Here is a 19,614-nt window from a genome sequence, read left to right on the forward strand (position 1 = left end):
GCGGGCCCAGTGCAGCGGCTCTCGCGCCCTGGCTCGCGGATGTTCAGAGCCCAAAGTTCCAGGCTTCCATTCTCTGCGCTCTTGGCAATGTAGATCAAGGACAATGCAGCTCTGGCGCCATAGTCTCTTTGGCTTCGCAAAGAACTGGAGGGGTTCCTCACTTCATTTATCTACTTATGTTCTGCTTACCTGCCAGCCAGGTGTGGGCCTGAGAGTGCCCAGAGGCGCGGCCTTGCTGTGTACTGTGCTCACTGATGTGCTCAAGAACCAAGGCGACACCAGAAACACAATATGTGCCCAGCTTCTGTTGACTGAGATTCAGGCAGTGCGGAAAATCCACAGGTAGGGAGCAGTAGTCCCTCCCTCGGGCTCTGGTGGCTTGATTCCCAGCAGTTTGATTCTACAGACCTCCAGGACCCAGTTACTGGTATTTTGGAGATCAACCTGAGGAAACCCCATTTCTGTTCCATAAGAATTTTTAGCCTGAGTGCTAGTGTGTAGCTGAGAGTAGAGCACTTGGCTAGCAGGTCGCCCTGAATTCCATCTCCAGCACTGCAAAAAGGAAAGAAAGAAAAAATGACTTATAGGTCGCTGGTCTCAATTGTGAAGCCTTAATAAACCATATCATGTCCAGTTACACATTTAGTGACCAGTTTTTATTGGGACTTTCCAGAAAACTCCAGGCATTGAATCTGGCTTATCCCCAGATGCTTGGACTGACCTGGTGGGTCCATGGCAGGCTTGGCCCTAGATCATCCCTGGTAATCCCACATTTCTTCCTTCTTCCTGGGGTCTGGATTCTGAGTCCCACAGTTGTCCCACTGGGCTCTGCTTGGCAACTATTGCCTGTCTACGACTCCACTTTCAGGTCCAGGACTGGTGGCCTCCCTGAGCCCCACAGCTGCTCCCCCAGCCCAGTGGGGCTTTCTCCTCAGCAGCAAGAGGCTTTCAGGTGGGCTTCCAGGCCACACTTGTCCCTGGGTACCCTGGGCCCCAAGTCTGAAGAAGTCCTCCAATTTTGAGAAGGAGAATGCAAACTAAGTGTCACTGAAATGCCTTGGAATGGATCAGGAGTGTGAGTGGCAGGTGCCATTGAGATTTGAGGATCTCTTAGCACGAGTGTGGGCTATGTAGTCTGCTTGGGGTTTCTCCCAGTGCTAGGAGAGAGTCTGATGTGTTGAAATTCAAGGAGGGTTCAGTCTATCTCCCCCTCCCCACAGACCCAAGTCCAAGTCAAACACAAATGGAACAAAGGTGGATGTGACCGGGGTGCCACCTGCAGATGATGGGATCTTCCAGACAATGGAATGGCATGAAGCCATGAGAAGGATGGAAGTTCTGATGTGCGTCAGCATAGGCAAACCATGAGAACTTGTGGCCACAGAGGATCAGTCCCAAAAGGTGCAGGTTGTGTGAGTCCTCGCCTTCTCTGAGCCATATGCCAGTCTTTTAAAAAAAATATTTATTTTTTAGTTGTATTTGGACACAATACCTTTATTTTATTTATTTTTTAAATTTATTTTTTAGTTTTAGGTGGACACATTATCTTTATTTTACATTTATCTGGTGCTGAGGATCAAACCCAGTGCCTCATGCATACTAGGCGAGCGTTCTACCACTGAGCCACAAACCGAGCCCTTATTTATTTATTTTTATGTGGTGCTGAGGAGCGAATCCAGGGCCTTGCATGTGCTAGGCAAGCACTCTACCGCTGAGCCCCAGCCCCAGCCCCAGCCCCATACATGCCAGCCTTTACATAAACATTTTACACTCTTTTTTTGTGTGCATGTGTTGTGCTGGGGATTGAACCCGTGGCCTTGTGCATGCAAGGCAAGCACTCTACCAACTGACCTATATCCTTAGCCCTACATAAAAATTTTGTTTTGAGACAGGATCTTGCTAAGTTGCCCAGACTGGCCTTGAACTTGCAATCCTCCTACCTTAGCCTCCTGAGTCTCTGGGATCACAGGTGTATGCCACCACATCCGGCTTAATTGTGCATTTTATTTATTTATTTTTTTTTAAAGAGAGAGCGAGAGAGAGAATTTTAATATTTATTTTTTAGTATTTGGCGGACACAACATCTTTGTTTGTATGTGGTGCTGAGGATCGAACCCGGGCCGCACGCATGCCAGGCGAGCACGCTACCGCTTGAGCCACATCCCCAGCCCTAATTGTGCACTTTAAATAGGCTAATTGCATGGTGTGTGAGTTTATATTTCAATAAAGCTGATCAAGAAAGCATGCAATTTGGAGGCAACTCCAAAGTAACTCCCAGGATGTCCAGTCTCAAGACACCAGCCTGTCACCCTTGAAGGAGTATATGGATGGCCAACATAGCCAGTTTGAGTTTTTTTGTTGTTGTTTCTTGTTTGTTTTTGTTTGGCAATACAGGGGTCAAACCCAGGGCCTCACACAAGCTAGGCAGGTGCTCTACTGCTGGGCTAAATCCTCAGCTCAGAGCCAGTTTCTGATTCAGAAAATAGGACCAGGTATTTCTGACCCCCCCACCCCAGGCTGGGTTCTGCTGCTGCTTGGTGGGTTTGTGACTCCTTGCAGATCTTAGGTTGCCTCTCCTCCTTGCACCCTGGTGCCACATCAGGCCTCTGAGTCCCTGGACTCCTGTTTTGCAAACTGTTTCATCATCATCATTAATGAGTGTTCACCATGAGCTTTGTGCAAGTCCCTAAGCCAGACCCTGGGGATTCCAGGGTTGACACATGTCAGGGCAGAGGGAGGACCCCGGGCATGCACCCCTTCCTGGGCTGGCCCTGGTGCTGTGGCTGCGGCTCCCTCTGGAGGTGGCAAGGGGACACCTGCCTTGGTTGGGTGGGAGGAAGCACCAGCAGTGAGGCCCCTCGGTGTCTGCTGGGGCTCCCAGTACTGCCCAGCCCCTCCTGTGGGTTGGTGTGCTTCCCCAGGGTGAGTGTCCAAAGGCTGCAACAATAAATGACCACACACTGGTGTTCAGAACAGTAGAGATTCATCCTCTCATAGTTGTGAAGACCAGAGTTCTGAGAGCCAGGTGCGGGCAAGCCGGGTCTTCTGCAACCTCCAGGGAGGGTCTTTCCTGCCTCTCCCCACTCTGGTGGCTCCAGGCGTCCCACGCTGTAGCCACATGGCTCCTTCTCTGCCTCTCTGCATGACTCCTTTCCTCTGTCTCCCCTCTCTCTCATCAGAACACCTGCTGTCAGAGATGGATTCAGGTCCCTGTTTGCATGGGCCCTTTTTCTAACCCACACCCACAGGTTCCAGCAGATACACCCTGGACACTACCATGCAGCCAGCTCCTGAGGAACTGGAGGATACTGCCTGAGGGTCTGGAGCCAATACCCCTGGGCTCTAGGCCAGCTGGGGCTCAGGGTGGAGGCAAGGACCGGCAGGTATCTTTCAGGGTGATGGCTCTGTGACAGCTTACTCTTTTTTTTTTTTTGTATTGGGGATTGAACCCAGGGGCACTTAACCACTGAGCCATATCCCTAGCCCTCTGTGACAGCTTAGAAGACCCCGAGGGAAGGCTGGCCAGGGCAGGGGAGACAGGAAGGGCAGAAGGGGAGCTGTATTTTCCAAAGTAAACAGTAGGTTTCCCAGTGTCCAATTTCAGCACCGCCTTCTCCAGCATTCAATAGGAACTCCCCTGTTGAAGTCCCCGTCCCCCAAAATTTGGAGAGGAGAAGACCTTGCGCAGGTCAGGAGGCAGCCAAGCCCATGAAAGCTCCCCGCCTAGCTTGTGGGGCACCGCAAGAGTGCCCTGAGGTGCTGGATTGGGGACCCAGGGGACAGGCAAGGAGGGAGAAAGGGGCTGTGAGTGTCCGCCTGGGTGGCCACCTGTGCAAGACACCAGGCATCTCCAGGGTCTGGGTCAGTGAAGCTGCTCCTGCCTGTGGGACTCAGCTCCCTGCCAGCTGCTCCAGGAGCCTTGCAAGCCGGGGACTGCTTTGTTGGTCTGCCATGTGTCACAGGCCCAGTCCCCAACCCATGGTGCTGGGAGGTTGTGGGACCTGGTGGGAGGAGGCCTCCTTCTCCTCTCTCTGCTTCCTGGCAGCCATGTAAGCTGTGGCCTCCGTCCACTGCCCTCCCACCATAATGTGCCACACACCATAGGCCCCCAGCAATAGGGCCATGTGGACTGAACTGTTTAAGACTGTGAGCCAAAACAGTCCCTGTTTTCTTTTTAGGTGATTATCTCAGAGATTTTGTTAAAGTGACAGAGAGCCGACTCCCATGGTGGCCAATGAGGGGATCTCCTCACGACTCATGCTGAGGATATTCTGGGTGAGTCAGGTCCCCAGTGGTTATGGGGACACCCCACACTTGTCCCCTGCTGTCCCTTCCACATAGATCTTGGGCCCAGACCCTGTGCTGGTGGTTGGGACAGAAGGGTGGGAAGGCTCCATGGGAGGGCCCTTCCATAGTGTGTGTCGTGAGGGGGCCAGGCAGCCGCCTTCCCAAAATCTGGAAGACTGGGGGCGCTGGTGGCATTGGATGGGCCCTTTCCCCTGTTGCCTGATGTGCGCCTGTTCCCCCCCAGCGTCTGTGCAGCTCGGCCTCCCAGGACACGTGGACAAGTGTCTGCAAAGGGGAATCGCCGTTGGGCAGGGCATCATTAGTGGCACCATCGACACAGAGTGGCTTCCCTCTGGGACACCACATCTTGTCAACAGGTGGAATCCTGGCAACAGCCCTGGGAGGCCTGGCACGGGCCACAATTAAGAGCTAATGAGCAGGCCTGCTGTGGCTGCTCCTTGGCAAGAGCCCCGGCACTGGCGCGGCTGTCCCAGGGCAGCCAGCATGCCCCGACCTCCAGAGTGCTGCTGACTGGGGTGCTATTTCAGGGGCAGTGGCAGATAGGCCTGGTGTGCGACCCCTCCTTGGGCTTTCTGAACACGCACAAGTTGCTGACTGTGGAATGTGGGGCAGCTGGTTCCCTGCTTGGTCGACTCCCATGGATGCTGGAAAGGGGTGTGGTGGGCATGGTAGTGGGGATCTGTGGGGCTGTCACTGCTAGGGAGACTGGCACAGAGGAGGAAGCCTGGGCCCCGCTCCTCAGCTTCTCTCTCTGCATACATTGAGTAGGTCCTGCCTCCCTAGACACCCACGGTCCTGATGAAAGGTGGGCCTGGGGGCAAAGGCAGCTCTGCAGGACCAAGGTGCAGGGTTCAGCACATGCCTGTTGGGAGGGTGGCCACCAAAGGGGCAGCAGCATGGCCAGTGGGAGGTCCAGGAGAAGCAGGGGTTGTGCTGCTGTCCCTGCTGCATGTGGCTTGTCCCCCTCCCCCTGCTCGAGAGGGCCTTGCCCCCATTCCTGGGAGAGGAGAGAGCAGCTCCAGCCACATGGGCCACCAGCAGGCCACAGGTTCTGGGAGAGGTGTCTGGTGGGGAGTCCAAGCTGCTCCCCTCTGTCTGCCTCCCTCACCGGGGCACCACTTGGCCTTGCCTGGGCTGCACCACTTGGTGTCCCAGCTTCCCTGGTGTCCCTCTGCTGAGACGGGAGCCCAGAGACTCTCAGAGCCTCACCTGGACTGCAGGGCTAGCAGAAGGATAAGGGGGTTCTGGAACCACTGCCCTGTCTCCAATGGCACCCCTGTGCTTCTCATCAGTGGGAGCCTCTCACCTCCCTCGGCATGGCCACCCTGGGGGCCCTGAGAAGATGGGTGGGTGGGGGTGGTGCTCAGTGCAGTTCAGTGGGGCTGGGAGCAGCAAGTGGCCGAGGAGCCAACCCTGAGGGTGGGGATGGCCACTGAGGGGCTGGGTGCCCTGGGAGCTCCCTCGGAAAGAAAGAAAACCCCAAGGTTCCTTGTGGGCCAGGGACCCCCAGAGGCCCAACCCCAGGCCAGCAGGATCTTGCCGCCTTCCTGGTTTTGAAGATAATATTTGGAGGCCAGAGCAGAAGCCTCCAAGAATGTGGGTCCTGCCAGGGAGCTGGCTGCCTGCCACCCTCCATGGTGACCCCAGCACGTCAGAGGTGCCCTCACCAGCAAAGCTGAGTAACAGTTTACCCAGGTCCTGGCTGCTGGAAGACCTGCAGAGGGTCAGACTCTGCCTTTGTTTCCACAACCAGAGGAGGAAGGTGATCTGTTTAATGTGCAGAATAAACAACCCCAAAGTCATTTTGCTTCCTGAAGAGTGGAAAGGCCAGCTGTAGCCCGGGGGCCAAGCCGGCAGCCAGCTCGGGAATGAGGGATTCACAGGAGGCCAGCTGCTCTGGGTGGGGGAGGTCACCACGCACCACCCATCCACCAGGGCTGGAGACCGGCTGTGCTGGGGATTGAACCCCGGGTCTCCTACATACTAAGCAAGTGCTCTACCACTGAGCTACACCCCAACTCCTGCGCTAGCAGTGGGTGTTCAGTTTTACTGCGGTACGATTGATGTGCGGTAAATACATCTACTTACAGCACATAACTCAGAGTCCTGGAGGTCACAGGCCTGAGGCCACCTGCAGTGGAGCGCATTGCCACTGCCTGCCATGTTTTTGTTATTTTTTTTTAAAGAGAGAGTGAGAGAGAATTTTTTTAATATATTTTTTTTAGTTCTCGGTGGACACAATATCTTTGTTGTATGTGGTGCTGAGGATCGAACCTGGGCCGCACGCATGCCAGGCGAGCGCGCTACCGCTTGAGCCACATCCCCAGCCCGCCTGCCATGTTTACATGAGCATTTGCTGGCCTCGTTGGGGAGGCTGGTGTGGGAGACCAACCTTGCATGTGACTAAGTCACACTCCCCTGCTGGGCAATGTGGTGTCAGGCACCCATGCTGCTAGACTGCCTAGCTCTTCTAGGGTTCAAGTGACTTGTGTCTTCCTGCCCAAGCTTGTCTTGCTACAGCCCCATGGGTGAAGCTACGCTCACCTGTTACTTTGTAATATAACCCCTTGCCCTGTTTGGGATAGAATCTTCCATGGAAGTGCCTTGTGTGTGTCCCCTTCTCTTACTGTGCCCTTGGGTGTGGCCTACCCAGATGTCAGTCAACCTGCTGACAGTGGACATCATAAAGATAGACTCAGCCCCCTGAAACCTGACCCCTTGCCTCATTTGAATAGCTTCTCCTCAATAAATAAAAGTGGTCAGTGTGTGTGTGTGTGTGTGTGTGTGTGTGTTTTCTCTCTCTCTCTTCCTATGGACCCTTAAGGTCAGAGGAGCTGTCACAGCGACCCCAAAGAAAAAGGTATTTGAGTCTCTTGTGTGGTTATTTTGCACAGCCCAATCATCCCAGTTCAACTGGAGTGACCCCTGAACCTTTTAGTCGCAAGAACAGGCTGGGCCTAGTTGGGGGTCCCTGTCCTGTGGGGCTGGCCCTTGCTTCCTCTGGCATAAGCAGCCCAGGCTGGCCTCAAACTTAGGATTCTCCTGCCTCAGCCAAGTGACTGGGCCAACAGGCACAGCCCCAGTGGTGGCCCTGTCCCTTGTCTCTGCATTCACCTGTGTCATCTTATACTTTGAGCTTCTGTAGTCGAGGTTCCTGAGGTAGCATCTCAAGTCCTTAACCTCTTTTTTATACTATGTAACTACTCAAAGCTACTAGTTGCCTCTGTACTATCTTTTTTCTTTCCTTTTGCTTTTTTCTTGTTCTACTTAGATAATTTTTATTTCTTTCTGTTGTCATCTTAAAATTTTTTTCAGTCTTGTTGATGTAATTGACAAATACGAATTATATATATTTGAGGTGTACAACATGATTTTTAAAATTTTCATTTCTGTATTTCCCATTCAAATAAATGCTTTAAAAGAAACTTTTTTTTGTAGTTGTAGATGGACCAAATGCCTTTATTTTATTTTATTTGTTGATTTTTTTTTTTAAATAGCCCGTCAGGTGAGCGCGCTACTGCTTGAGCCACATCCCCAGCCCATTATTTGTTGATTTTTATGTAATGCTAAGGATTGAACCCAGTTCCTCACACATGCTAGGCAAGTGCTCTGTCACTGAGCTACAACCGCAGCCCCTGGAAGAAATGTTTTTACCTAATGTATTTTTTAAAACTGAACATGAATATTCATAGCAATTTCTTTATAATAGTCCAAAACTGATTTTTAAATGCCTTAAAAAAGTTGAACAAACTGAGATACATTCATACCACAAAATATGACTCAGCAATTGAAAGTGTCAGTTGATCTATGAAACCTTAGTGAAAAGGGGGAAGGACGTGGCTAAGTGACAACAGGAGGGATCTTCACATTGTTAGAAATATTCTGTACCTGACTTGGTGATACTGGTATCTTGGTTTCAATCACATTAGTTTTTCTGATTTGTTTTTAGTTTTACATGACTGTGTGCATTTTTAAAATCAATGTGTGGTGTCCATGTGTGCTCACGGGCACAGTTGGCATTTCAGTACTTGTATACAGGGCACTGCTCAGTGGTGGCAATTGGCTACTGATCTCTCTGTGTTGGGGCATTGAACCTTCTCTCCCAGCCATTCTGAAACACAGTTACTTACTTGCTATCACCCACAGTCATGGTCCTGTGCCCGGGTCATGGGAGGTCAGCCCGATGCACCTGGCACCCCCTAGTCCTCCTCTCTCCATCCCTTTGTTCTGGGTCATTGTCCTATACTGGCCACTTTCAACAAGGAAGAGGAGGGTCTGATTCTGCTGCCCAGGCTGGCCGGGCCCTCTGGGGCTCAGGCTGTCCTCTTGCCTCAGCCTCCCCAGGCTTGTACACGTCATGGCTTAGGCTCATGCACATGTGGCTTACATGCAGGAAGGCTCCCCTCCTTTCAGAGCACTGTTGTGTGAATTTTAGCAAACGCCACAGAGCTGAGCCCGCCACCGCTTCCCCTGGGTGTGTTTTGCCACTCCTTAGAAGTCCCACCTAATCTCCTTTATCTTGGGGTACTTAAGCACTGAGTCACATCCCCAGCTCTCCCTTTTTCTTTTATATTTTTCATTTTGAGATAGGGTCTCTCTAAGTTGCTTAGGACCTCACTAAATTGCTGAGGAGGCTGGCTTTGAACTTGCAATCCTCCTGCCTCAGCCTCCTGAGTAGCAGGGATTACAGGTGTGCACCACTGGGTCTGGATTCACATAACTTTCATGTGTTATAAAATATCATCTTTTTTATTATTATTATTTTGGTACCAAGGATTGAACTGAGGGGCACTTAACCACTGAACCATATCCCCAGCCTTTTTGTATTTTAGGTAGAGACAGAGTCTCTCTGAGTTGCTTAATACCTCACTCAGTTGCTGAGGTTGATTTTTGAACTCATAATCCTCCTGCCTCAGCCTCCCAAGCCTCTGGGATTCCAGGTGTGTGCCACTGCACCTGGCCTTCTTCTGATTTTCAACCATTTAAAATTGTAAAAACTGGGGGGCTAGGGATATAGCTCAGGTGGTAGAATGCCTCACATGAACAAGGCCCTGGGTTCAATCCTCAGTACTGAAAAAAAAAAAAAGTAAAGGGAAAAAAAATGTACGATCCACCAGGCAAACAGAGAGGAGGCAGCATTGTGACTGCACTGACTCCAGACAGACTGACTGCAGGCCAGGGGTCAAGAAGCGCTTCTGGTGAAGATGGAGGTGTCAGCCCTCTGGGAAGAGAATCACAGCTGGCCACCTGATAGCAGCACACAGGAGGGGGCGCACCTGACTCTGGTCACGGTGCATCACAGCACCCCTCCCTCAGCGAGTGCTAGGGTGATTGGGGGCAGAGTCCCGCCCAGGCGCAGGTTGTGCCACTGGTAGAGTGTGGGCAAGACAGACCACATGCTGCTCTGCAAAGCAAGTCCCCAAGCTCAAGAGGGTTGGATTTATTGAATGTTCAACAATCAATCAATAGCAAAAGATTACGTGGGAAGGGCTGAGGCTGTGGCTCAGGGGTAGAGTGCTTGCCTAGCATATGTGAGGCACTGGGTTCCATCCTTAGCACCATATACAAATAAAATAAAGGCATTCTGTCTATCTACAACTACAAAAATAAAAAAAGATTACATGGGAGGCTGGGCACAGTGGCCACACCTGTATTCCCAGCAGCTTGGGAGGCTGAGGCTGGAGGATTGCAAGCTCAAGGCCAGACTCAGCAGTTTATTGAGACCCTAAGCAACTTAGCAAGGCCCTGTCTCTAAATAAAAAGTAAAAAGGGCTGGGGAGGGGCTGGGTTGTGGCTCAGTGGTAGAGCACCCTTGGGTTCCATCCCCATTGCCAACAGTAAAGCGAATAAAACTCAGAGGGCAAAGCAGTGTGTTTGGGGTGTGATGACAGCAGTGTCCACGTCACCAAACAGCAGTCATCACAGGAATGTGCCTAGCACAGGAAAGCAAAGGTAGGGAAACTCGGAAATTTGAGTAGAAGATCTCATTGCAGCAGAGCACGTTCACACAGAGGAAGAGAGGGGACGAGGCTTCGAGCCAGTGATGTTTCCCTGTGGCTCGTTTGTCAGCCAAGCAAAGAAAGCCCTTTACTGTGGGTGGCTCAGTGGGAGGCTGCAGCAGAGGAAGCAGAGGAAGCAAGTCTAAGGCTACCGGCCTTTCAGCACAAAGGTGTTCTGAGAGAGAAGAACTGAGAACTACGATAGTCCATCAGAGCAAGAGAATGGCTGGAAGTCGTTTCCCGGGGCTCTTGCTGAGTGGACAGATGCTACTGCTGATCTGAGGAGTCATGCCCTGGAGGCTGAGCTGGGCACTGGAAACCAGCCCCAAGCAAAGGCGGCAGAGAACTACAGCTGCAGGCAGGAGGATCTGCACGTTCAGCAAGACCCACTCAGTCTGAGAGGACTGTGCTAATAGGCGCCCAAACTGACCATGGTTTAGAAACCATGTGGGAGCAGAAACACGAGCTGGACTGGCAGAGTCTGTGAGAACCTCAAGTGCCTATGGCTGGCCGTGGCTTCTCACCATCGTGCTTGGTCCCGCTGTGAGAACTTGGTCAGGGGTAGATGCTGACTGTCCCGACCTGCCCCCACTCAGACAGGTCATCAGGGGATGATGGCCCGGGTGTCCTTCAGGGAGGAAGAACGTGTCTTGGCTGTTCGGCACATGTGGCTTTGGGGTCCAACATCTGCTGGGAACTCAGAGGTGCTTCCTAGAGAATTCATCCCAAAGTCACAGGGAAATGGCTCTTGAGCAAGGCATACACTTCATTACCATCACTTTAATAGCTAATGCTGCTTGAATCCCAAGCGGCTGGTGTCAGCTACTTCCTGTGCAGCCATAGTTGAAACAGGAGCCCAGTCTCCATTACCAACCACACTTGCAGTAGGTGCTGCTGCTGCTCTTCCCCTCCTCCTCTTCTCTTCCCTCTCCTGCTCTCTTCCTTCTCTTCTCCTCTGCCTTGCTTCTTTCTCCTTCTCCTCCCCTCTCATTCCTCCTCCTCCTCCTTCTTGTTAAGTTGCTGAGGCAGTAGCATGGCAAGTTAGACCAGTCTGGGCCACTTAGTGAGACCCTGTATCAAAATGACATTTAAAAAGGCTGGGGTTTGGCTAGATGGTAGAGGCTTGCCTAGCATGTGTGAGGCCCTGGGCTCCATCCCCAGCAAAATACACACACACACACACACACAAATCAAGAGCCAAAGTTATCTTGGACTGTCCTTAGCCCTTTTTAACAGCCATTTACTGTCAACCAAAACTGACACCTTCTGAATTCCCCTTGAAACTCTGGGAACATGCCCAAACCCTGACACCTCCAGTGTCTACCAGCTGGTGCTGAGACTGGGATGAAGATGAGATGAAAATGACATCTGAATTCTGCAGCAGGGACTCCCCACCTTTGGGACCTTGGAGCCACACAAAGTCCCTTCTGTAGCCGCCAACTGGACACTGCCCCTGTAAACCCGTGGATTCTTGACTTTCTTTCCTCCTGTGACTATATAAGTTCATGTGACCCCTTCCCCAGTTGAAAATATCCTTCAGGGTAACCTAAATCTGTGCTCCTGGGTCATAGTTACTCATAGTGGGCTTGGAATAAGCGATTTTCTTATTACCCGTGAAGCAGGGTTGTTTTACAGTGGCCTCAGGAAAGCACCTCCCAGATGGTGGAGCATCCGCACTAACAATCTGATTAAGTATCTGTAACTGATTATGATGACAGGAAACTAACTTTGTGCCTCATTTGAGATAAATGTTATCCTCCAAATGATCCATTCTCCTCTCAAGCAGGCCTAAGTTGCAGTTTGTATTCCATTGGTATTCATATATATACATGTGTGTGTGTGTATAAATGTATGTGTGTATATATATATATATATATATATATATGTATGTATATATAAGTATACGTGTATATATATATGTATATATTTTAGTTGGAGCTGGACACAATACCTTTATTTTACTTATTTATTTTTATGTGGTGCTGAGGATTGAACCCAGTGTCTCACACGTGCTAGTCAAGTGCTCTATTGCTGAGCTACAGCCCCAGACCCTCCATTTGTATATGTTGAGTTCATCAATTAAAGTGTGGACTTCCCTGTATCTCACATGTACTTCCTCTAGCACTTTCCAGATGGAAAGGATGTTTTAGAGAGCACTTCTCTGTTGACTTTTGTAAACTGGTATAGCAACTGGCAGCCTTGTTGAATTCTGCACTAATTAGCACTGGGTTCAACTGTACAGAACAGCACCCACTCTCAGGAAAAGGTCAGAGATGGACGCGGGGCATTCTCAGTCCAGCAAACAGAAGCCTTTCCGGGTTTGTGTTGGTTTTTGTTCTTGGTGCTGGGGTGGGAGCCAGGGGGTTGCATGCTGGCAGGTATTGCACCTCAGAGCCACCCAAAGTCCCTTCTGCAGCTATGGAAAGCAAGGACAGATTCCACACTGGGAATCAGCATCACAGAGCCATCCGAGGGGCTGGTTGGAGGTGAGGGCCTTTGGCCGCAAGGTCACTCCACTAAGGCTGTGGTCCAAGGCCAGGAAGGAAAGGCCAGTGGCCGGGCAGGTTGATTCCAGTGGCCCTGCCATTTTGGAGCACAGGGCCCTGGTGGATTCACCTCCTGTAGTCCCTGCTTACTGTTCCTTGCCATAGTTTCTCCTCTTCATGTTGCCTGAGTCAGGAGCACATGTGAAAGGAGCCAGCAGGTCCCTGGAGCTGTGACCTGGCAGTGTGGCCTGCAGAGGCCCACTGAGGCTCTGGCTGGGAGTCCAGCCCTTGGCTTGACCTATGACTTTGGCCACTCTCTGTCTCAGTTCCATCCCCTGAAAAATGGAAACACAAGACTCCTTGGAGCTGGGGCCTGGTACTTCCACCCCACCCACCGAGCAAGGGAGCAGTCCTCCTCCCCAGGTGGCCAGGGTCTGACCTGTGCAGTCTGGCTGGCTCCTTGGCAGGGTCTCCACCCGCACATTCCTATGGCATGAGCAGCGCCTCTCCCAGCCGCCAGGCCGCCAAGCCTCATTTGTTCCCTTGACAGCCTGGGACACTGTCCAGCTTCTCCACTCCCCACTTCCCAGGTGGGGAAAGGGAGGCAGAGGGGCTGAGGTTTGCCACTCACCTGGATCCTCAGCATCACCTTGGGCAGGGCCCATTCGGCCCTGGGGAGGGACCACTCAGAGCCTCAGGGCCTGGGGTTGTAAGGGACGTGCATTAGGACAATACACCCAGCGGTGGCCAGAGGTGGGAACTGGAGGCACCCCACCTAGGCTGGCTCCCACGTTCCCAGAACTTCCTTAAGCAGACTGTCCAGCATTGCCCACGCCTAGAGAGTGGTCCACACCCTGTTCCCTGCATACTCTTTGCCCACTCCCACCTCTCCCTTGCCGTCCTCCCTGCCCGGGGCCTGCAGAAGCCTGTGGTGGTGTTTCAGCCTATGGAGCAGGGTCTGCCCCAGGCAGGTCTTCCCTGGGGCGAGGGATGGGCATTGGAGGAGACCTGGGGTGGAGACAGGCAGCACAGCCGGCCAGTCAGACAAGAGCTTAGGTGCCTATCTGCAAGTGAAAGGAGCACCGAGGAGCGTGGCACAGTGAGGGCCCACTCCAGCCCTGTTCTTCCCCTAGGGTGGGGCTGCGGGCCCCTCTGGGACAGTATCCCGTTTACCTGGGAATCTCAAGACAACGGGTGGGGGTTTTCCAGGAGCTACAATTCCTGGGGCTAAGCTCAGTATCCAGGCTCACAAGGGGCTGGTGGGGGCCTGGTCCACGTGGGGTGGGAGACAGGGCCTGGGTCATGCACATTCCAATGTGTATGTGTGGGAGTGAGTGTGCCAGGAGGAGGTCAGGCAGGGCACCTGCACTGGCCCCTCCAGCCGGCCTGCCCTGCCCTCCATGGGTTCCCCCTTCCTGCACCCTGCTGCATAAGGAGAGCTGTAAGAACTTCCCTCTCCTGCTGTCCTCAGGGGTCATCTCTGTGCTGGGAGCAGGACGGGATGGCCCTGGCTGAAGACCACCCCTACCCACAGTCTCCTTCAGAGTACTCATTGAGGCCTGGCCTCAGCAACGAGGGGGATCTGCCTTCCTTTTCCATCACATGAGGGCCAGACCTGAGGCTGGGCTGCACTGTAGGTCAGGAAAGCCAGAACCATGTCCTGCAGCCTCTCACTGCCCTGCTGGGAGCTCCTGGCTGTTGTGGGGTGGGCTGGCCTTGCCCCATCACGCACGGCTACATCAGCCTCACACTCCGCTCCAAGGAGCTTGTGGTCTGCTCAGTCCCCAGATCCACTGGGCATAAAGGAACGATTGTGATCAAGGTAGCACAGTGAGGCCACACTCTCTCGTGGCTAGGCCCCACCCAAGGGTCCTGGAAAAGCCCAGCCCTCTGCCGGGGGCCAGGCTGACTCAGCTCCAGCTCCCCTCCCTGCAGGAGGGCTGGCTTCCTGAGGGGCGGGCCAGTCTGAGAGCAGGGCCAGTGGCATAGACGCTCCTGCCTGTGCCCAACAGGCTCAGCCAGAGCTCTCCTGGCCCAAAGGCCCCTCACTTGCCTGGTGGGGATCGGGTGGGAACATCAGAGGCACTGTCGTCCATAGGACATGGCCTTGCCCACAGCTCAACACTCCCTGGGGTCTTGTGAGCCTGCCACCCATGGCAGGCTTCTGCTGCTGCTCCTCAGCCTGGGTGAGTCCAGTGGTGGGCTGTGCGTTGCCAGGGAGAGGTGGAGGGCAGCCCTGGGCTCTTCATGGGTCAGAACCTTGGGGAAGCCCCACTGCCCTGTGCCTTCTCCCCCATTGTGGGCAGGAGGCCTGCGTCCTGGTGGGGCTGGGGCTGAGCATGACCTGGTGCCCAGGAGAAGAAGTGTCCTGCCAGGGAAAGGACGCGGGAAGCCCTGGCTCTCTGTGCAGCTCAGATCCCTGCCTGGCAGCCTGCGCTATGGCACCTTGTGGTGCAGGGGCCTCAACCTTGTCCCCATGTCCTGTAGGCTGTGCTGGGTGGGACTGAGAAGAGGTGGGAAGGGGAGAGACCTCCTCCCTTCCCAGGTTGGGGTCTACCTGAGAAGCCCCCAGCCCTCCCCGCCAACCTCATGCCCTCTACCTCACAGGGTGGCTGCAACCTCTAAGGACTCAGGTTACAGAGATGGGACAGGTGAGGGGCTGGTGGGAGAAGGGCAGGGCTCCGGGTCATGGGTGGAGGTGGGTGACAGCTGTTCTCCCCCATGCCCTGGAGGAGGGAGCTGTGGGTACCAGGCAAAGGTGGAGCGGGGCCAGAGAGGCACAGGCCTGGGGGAGCCGTCAGCCTGGCCTTGTCCCCCAGGCTGTGCTCCTGGACCCAGGCTTGGTCAACACCAGCAACTCTACCAGGTAGGTCTTGACCCTGCAGCCTTTGAGGGCTTGGTGCCCTTACTGGTGGCCAGGTGCCAGCCACAGTTTGTTCTCAGCCTTGCCTTCATCCCCACATCCTCTCTGTCTACTCCCTGTTCCACCCCCACGTCCCCTGGGGAGAGCCTGAATCTCTCTGTGCCCCTCCCTGCCTGGAGGCTCAGGGGTAGAGGGGCATTGACTCCCAGGGGAGTGACTCCTTGCCCTTCTGAGTGTCACCTGGGTGAGGAGCCCAGGGGAACGCTGCAGGAGGAGGGTTACTGTGGGAGGGGGTGCACACTGCTGGCCCAGCCAGCCTTGCCCCAGGCCTCCTCCCTGGCTTCCTGGCCTGCGTGTGGAACACACCCAGGAGGGGCCCTGGCCACGGAGCAGAAGAATGTGGCACTCAAGATGGTCAGGTCAGTCCCCACATGTTCCCCTGGGCCTATTGGGATGCTGCTGCCAGAGCCTTCTGAGCCAGATGTCCCTGTCCCTGGTGGCTGAGCTGCCTGGCAGGTTGCCTTTCCCAGCACCTCATCCCCAAGGACCTGGATGCTTTCCTCACTGGACATGGCGCCCTTCCTCAAGTAGGGCCTGTTCCTGGGCTTGGCCGCACCTCTGTGCCCGGGGACCTCAAAGTGCAGGGACTTGGCTCACCAGGGGGCCCGCAGGAGGCCTAGTGCTCAGGGTGCCTGACCCAGACCCTCTGTGCAGTCCAGCGCCAACCCCGGGGTCCCAGGCCTGTGCACGCCTCTTCTCCCACATCACCAAGGCCAACGTGTTCCCACCGAGAGCTTCGGAGCGGCGGCGGCTGCTGCTCGCAACCCTAGCCTGCCAGGTTTGGGACAGGGTGGGGCTGCAGGCAGTGAGGGGGGCTCGGCCATTCCCTAAGGCACTGAGGCCCCTGCATATGCAGGGCGTGCGCGGCTCCAGGGTGCTCAAGGAGGACGTGAGGGCTCTGGGAGCCCTGGCCTGTGACCTGCCTGGGCGCTTCGTGGTGCACTCAGCTCCAGTCCTCCTCCCCCGGCTGGCAGGCTGCCCAGGGCCCCTGGACCAGGGCCAGCAGGAGGCAGCCAGAGTGGTTCTGCAAGGCGGAGGACCCCCCTATGGGTAAGTGGCTGGTGAGTGCACAATGGGTAGCCACAGCTGTGCTGGGTGCCAGGGCCAGCCGTCCATCATACCCTGTCAGCGTCCCCGCAAGGTCCCCATCACAATATCTGTCCAGGGCAGTGCTGGGATTGCTTCTGTCCCCTATTAATTCTGGACGGCCCCCTGTATCTGGACAGGCCCCCGTCGAGGTGGTCAGTCTCAACGCTGGACGCTCTGCAGGGCCTGCTAGCTGTGTTGGACCAGCCCATCATCCAGGACATCCCCAAGGTGAGACCCCGGCCCCCTGCTGCAAAGCCTCTGGGCTATGAGGCTCAGCCACCCACTCTGTCCTCAGGATGTCCTGGCTGCTTGGCTGCTGCGTCATTCCAGGGGCCCATCCTGGCGGAGGCCAGAGCTTCCTGCCACCCTCATGAGGCTCCGGCGGGACACACAGGGTGAGCCCCTGCCCTGCCCGTTGGACATCAGGCTGAGGCAGGATCCCAGGGTTGGTGTCTCGCTGGTCCCCCTCCCCCGGCCCACGACCCTTCCTGGCTCCTCAGCTGGTTCCCTCATAAACTCAGAGGGGATGGAGCTGCCCCATTTCTCCTGTGGGTAAACTGAGCCCCCAAGTCTCCCAGACAACATGGGAGGAAGGAGGGGTTGCCGATGGCCCCTGACTAGCCTTCCCCTGCAGAGAGGACCTGCCCCCAGAAGCAGAAGCCCTGCCCCCCTGGCCGGAAGCCCCAGGTGGTGGATGAAAACCTCATCTTCTATGAAGAGTGGGAACTGGAGGCCTGTGTGGACGGTGCCCTGCTGTCTACCCACATGGAGCTTGTGAATGCGATCCCCTTCACCTACCAGCAGATCCACACCCTCAAGTGCAGGCTAGACCAGGTAGTTGATGCCACATGCTACTGCCTGCTGGCCTCACCCAGGGAGTGGCCCTGGCCTTCATGGTCACCTTCTTCACAGACCTACCCACAAGGCTACCCTGAGTCCCTGGTCCAGCGCCTGGGCTACTTCTTCCGCTACGTCAGCCCCGAGGACATCCACAAGTGGAACCTGACCTCCCTGGAGACTGTGAAAGCCCTACTCAATGTCAGCAAAGGGCAAAAAATGGACAAGCAGGTGACCACCTGCCTGAGGGGCATCGGCATGGGACTTTGTGGCCTGATGACGGGGGCATCAGGGGACTCTGGACTCTGACCTGGGGGAACACAGCACAGTACTGTTCAGCCTGGGAGGACAGCTTAAAGTTTGCTGGCTGGTAGGGGTCCATCTCTCCCTGCTCCAAGGCACCTCAACAACCTCCTCCCACAGGTGACTGCCCTGATTGCCCACTATGTGCTGGGAGGTGGCCAGTTGGACCAGGACACCATGGGTAGCCTGGCTGGCTTCCATCCTTCCTACCTGTGCTTCCTCAGTGCTGAGCAGCTGCACTCTGTGCCCTCCAGGGTCATGTGGTGAGTCACAGTCCTCTGCAGGGCAGGGTGGGCATGCTGTGGTCCCCACTCACTGCCTGGCCCCACACTGTCCCCAGGGCCATCAGACCCCAGGACCTGGACTCATGTGGCCCTAGGCAGCTACATGTCCTCTACTCCAAGGCCTGCGTGACCTTCAGGAATATAAGCCAGCCTGAGTACCTTGGAAGGATCCGGGCTTTCCTGGGTGAGCTAGGGCACCCTGTCAGGTGGGCAGAGCAAGGGGCAGGCAAGACCCCTATTTGCAGTGGCCAGTCAAGGGCCTCCCTGAATGCCCTCTGTAGGCGTGAATGGGCAGTCCCCCATATCCTGTCCCCCACTCCTCCAAGGATGTGTACTTAAGACGGTGAGCTCTGACTCTGGTGGGAGCTCTGGCCCTTTTTGGTTAGAGGGTTAGGTGGCTACCAGGCAAAGCCGGGACCAGGACTCCTCGGGAAGAAGGAGTCTTTGTAAGAAGGTAGACTTTCTGTAGCCTGTAGCAGAGGGTGGGGCTGGGGTATGTCATATGGCCTCAAGTTGGGGGTCCTTCCTGCACAGGTGGGGCTCCCATGGAGGACCTGAGGACACTCATCCTGCAGAATATGACCATAGACATGGCCACATTCAAGAAGCTACGGGTTGAGGCTGTGGTGGTAGGTAGGGACGGGACAGTGGGGTGCGACCTCCGGCTGGGCAATCAACATGCCAGGGCCAGCCTGTCTGAGAGCCAAGTCTGTACAGGCTGAGGTCAGCAGGCAGCTATGGGTGGAGGCGTGGGTGGTGTAGGTACAGTGGCACCCCATCTTCTGGGGCCTGAAGACTCTGATGAATGCCTGATGGTCTGGTAGGGTCTGACCGTGTCTGAAGTACAGAAACTTCTGGGGCCACACGTCAGGGACTTGAAGGCTGAGGAAGAGGATAGCCCAGTGCAGGACTGGATCTCACAGCAGCGGCAGGAGGACCTGGACAGGCTAGGGCTGGGGCTCCAGGGTGGCATCCCCAATGGCTACCTTGTCCTGGACCTCCGCTCCCGAGGTGGGCCAGGTGGCCTGGGCAGAGTCCAGGGAAGGTGGGGGGAAGGCAGAGGGCAGAGGGGGTCTGAGTCACCCCTCTCTGTGCAGAGGCCTTCTCTGGGGCGTGCCCCCTCCATGGACCTGGACTCTTGCTTGCATCCATCCCAGCTGTACTCCTGGCTTTGACTCTGAGCTGAGGCCACCTCTTCATCTGCAGCAGGTGGCAGTCAGGTGGTTGCTGTCAAACCTGAGGGTGTTTGAGCTCAATAAACAGTAGCACCTGCCCTGCAGGCATATCCTGTGATGTCACTGGGCCAGGTGGGAGGTTGTGGCTTTTGGGCTTCCTGTGACCCTATAATCTGGGGTCCATGTGGTCAGCTCTCTCACTCTCACGAA

The 19,614-nt window shown here is 55.0% G+C and overlaps 1 protein-coding gene across 3 annotated transcripts; it reads left to right on the top strand.

The window, feature by feature from the left end:
* The first annotated feature begins 37 nt into the window (after positions 1-37).
* Msln (mesothelin) lies at positions 38-19,502 on the top strand. 3 transcript variants are annotated; one of them, XM_046441705.2, is made up of 16 exons: positions 38-342; positions 1,221-1,401; positions 4,179-4,275; positions 15,401-15,444; positions 15,613-15,659; positions 16,371-16,494; positions 16,573-16,766; positions 16,943-17,033; positions 17,101-17,200; positions 17,440-17,639; positions 17,718-17,873; positions 18,066-18,208; positions 18,286-18,413; positions 18,764-18,858; positions 19,054-19,240; positions 19,327-19,502. In XM_046441705.2, the coding sequence occupies exons 4-16, from the start codon at positions 15,436-15,438 to the stop codon at positions 19,413-19,415; spliced, it is 1,563 nt and encodes a 520-aa protein (XP_046297661.1). In that variant the 5' UTR covers positions 38-342; positions 1,221-1,401; positions 4,179-4,275; positions 15,401-15,435; the 3' UTR covers positions 19,416-19,502. The 3 variants fall into 3 exon arrangements, with proteins under 3 accessions (XP_046297661.1, XP_046297663.1, XP_046297653.1); XM_046441707.2 differs by lacking the exon at positions 1,221-1,401; XM_046441697.2 differs by lacking the exons at positions 38-342; positions 1,221-1,401; positions 4,179-4,275 and adding an exon at positions 14,746-14,979.
* The last annotated feature ends 112 nt before the right edge of the window (positions 19,503-19,614 follow it).

This window comes from Marmota monax, unplaced genomic scaffold (assembly GCF_021218885.2).
Source record: "Marmota monax isolate L192 unplaced genomic scaffold, Marmota_monax_Labrador192_F-V1.1 WCK01_AAM20220418_F8-fsc00035, whole genome shotgun sequence".
NCBI classification, from domain to species: Eukaryota; Metazoa; Chordata; class Mammalia; order Rodentia; family Sciuridae; genus Marmota; species Marmota monax.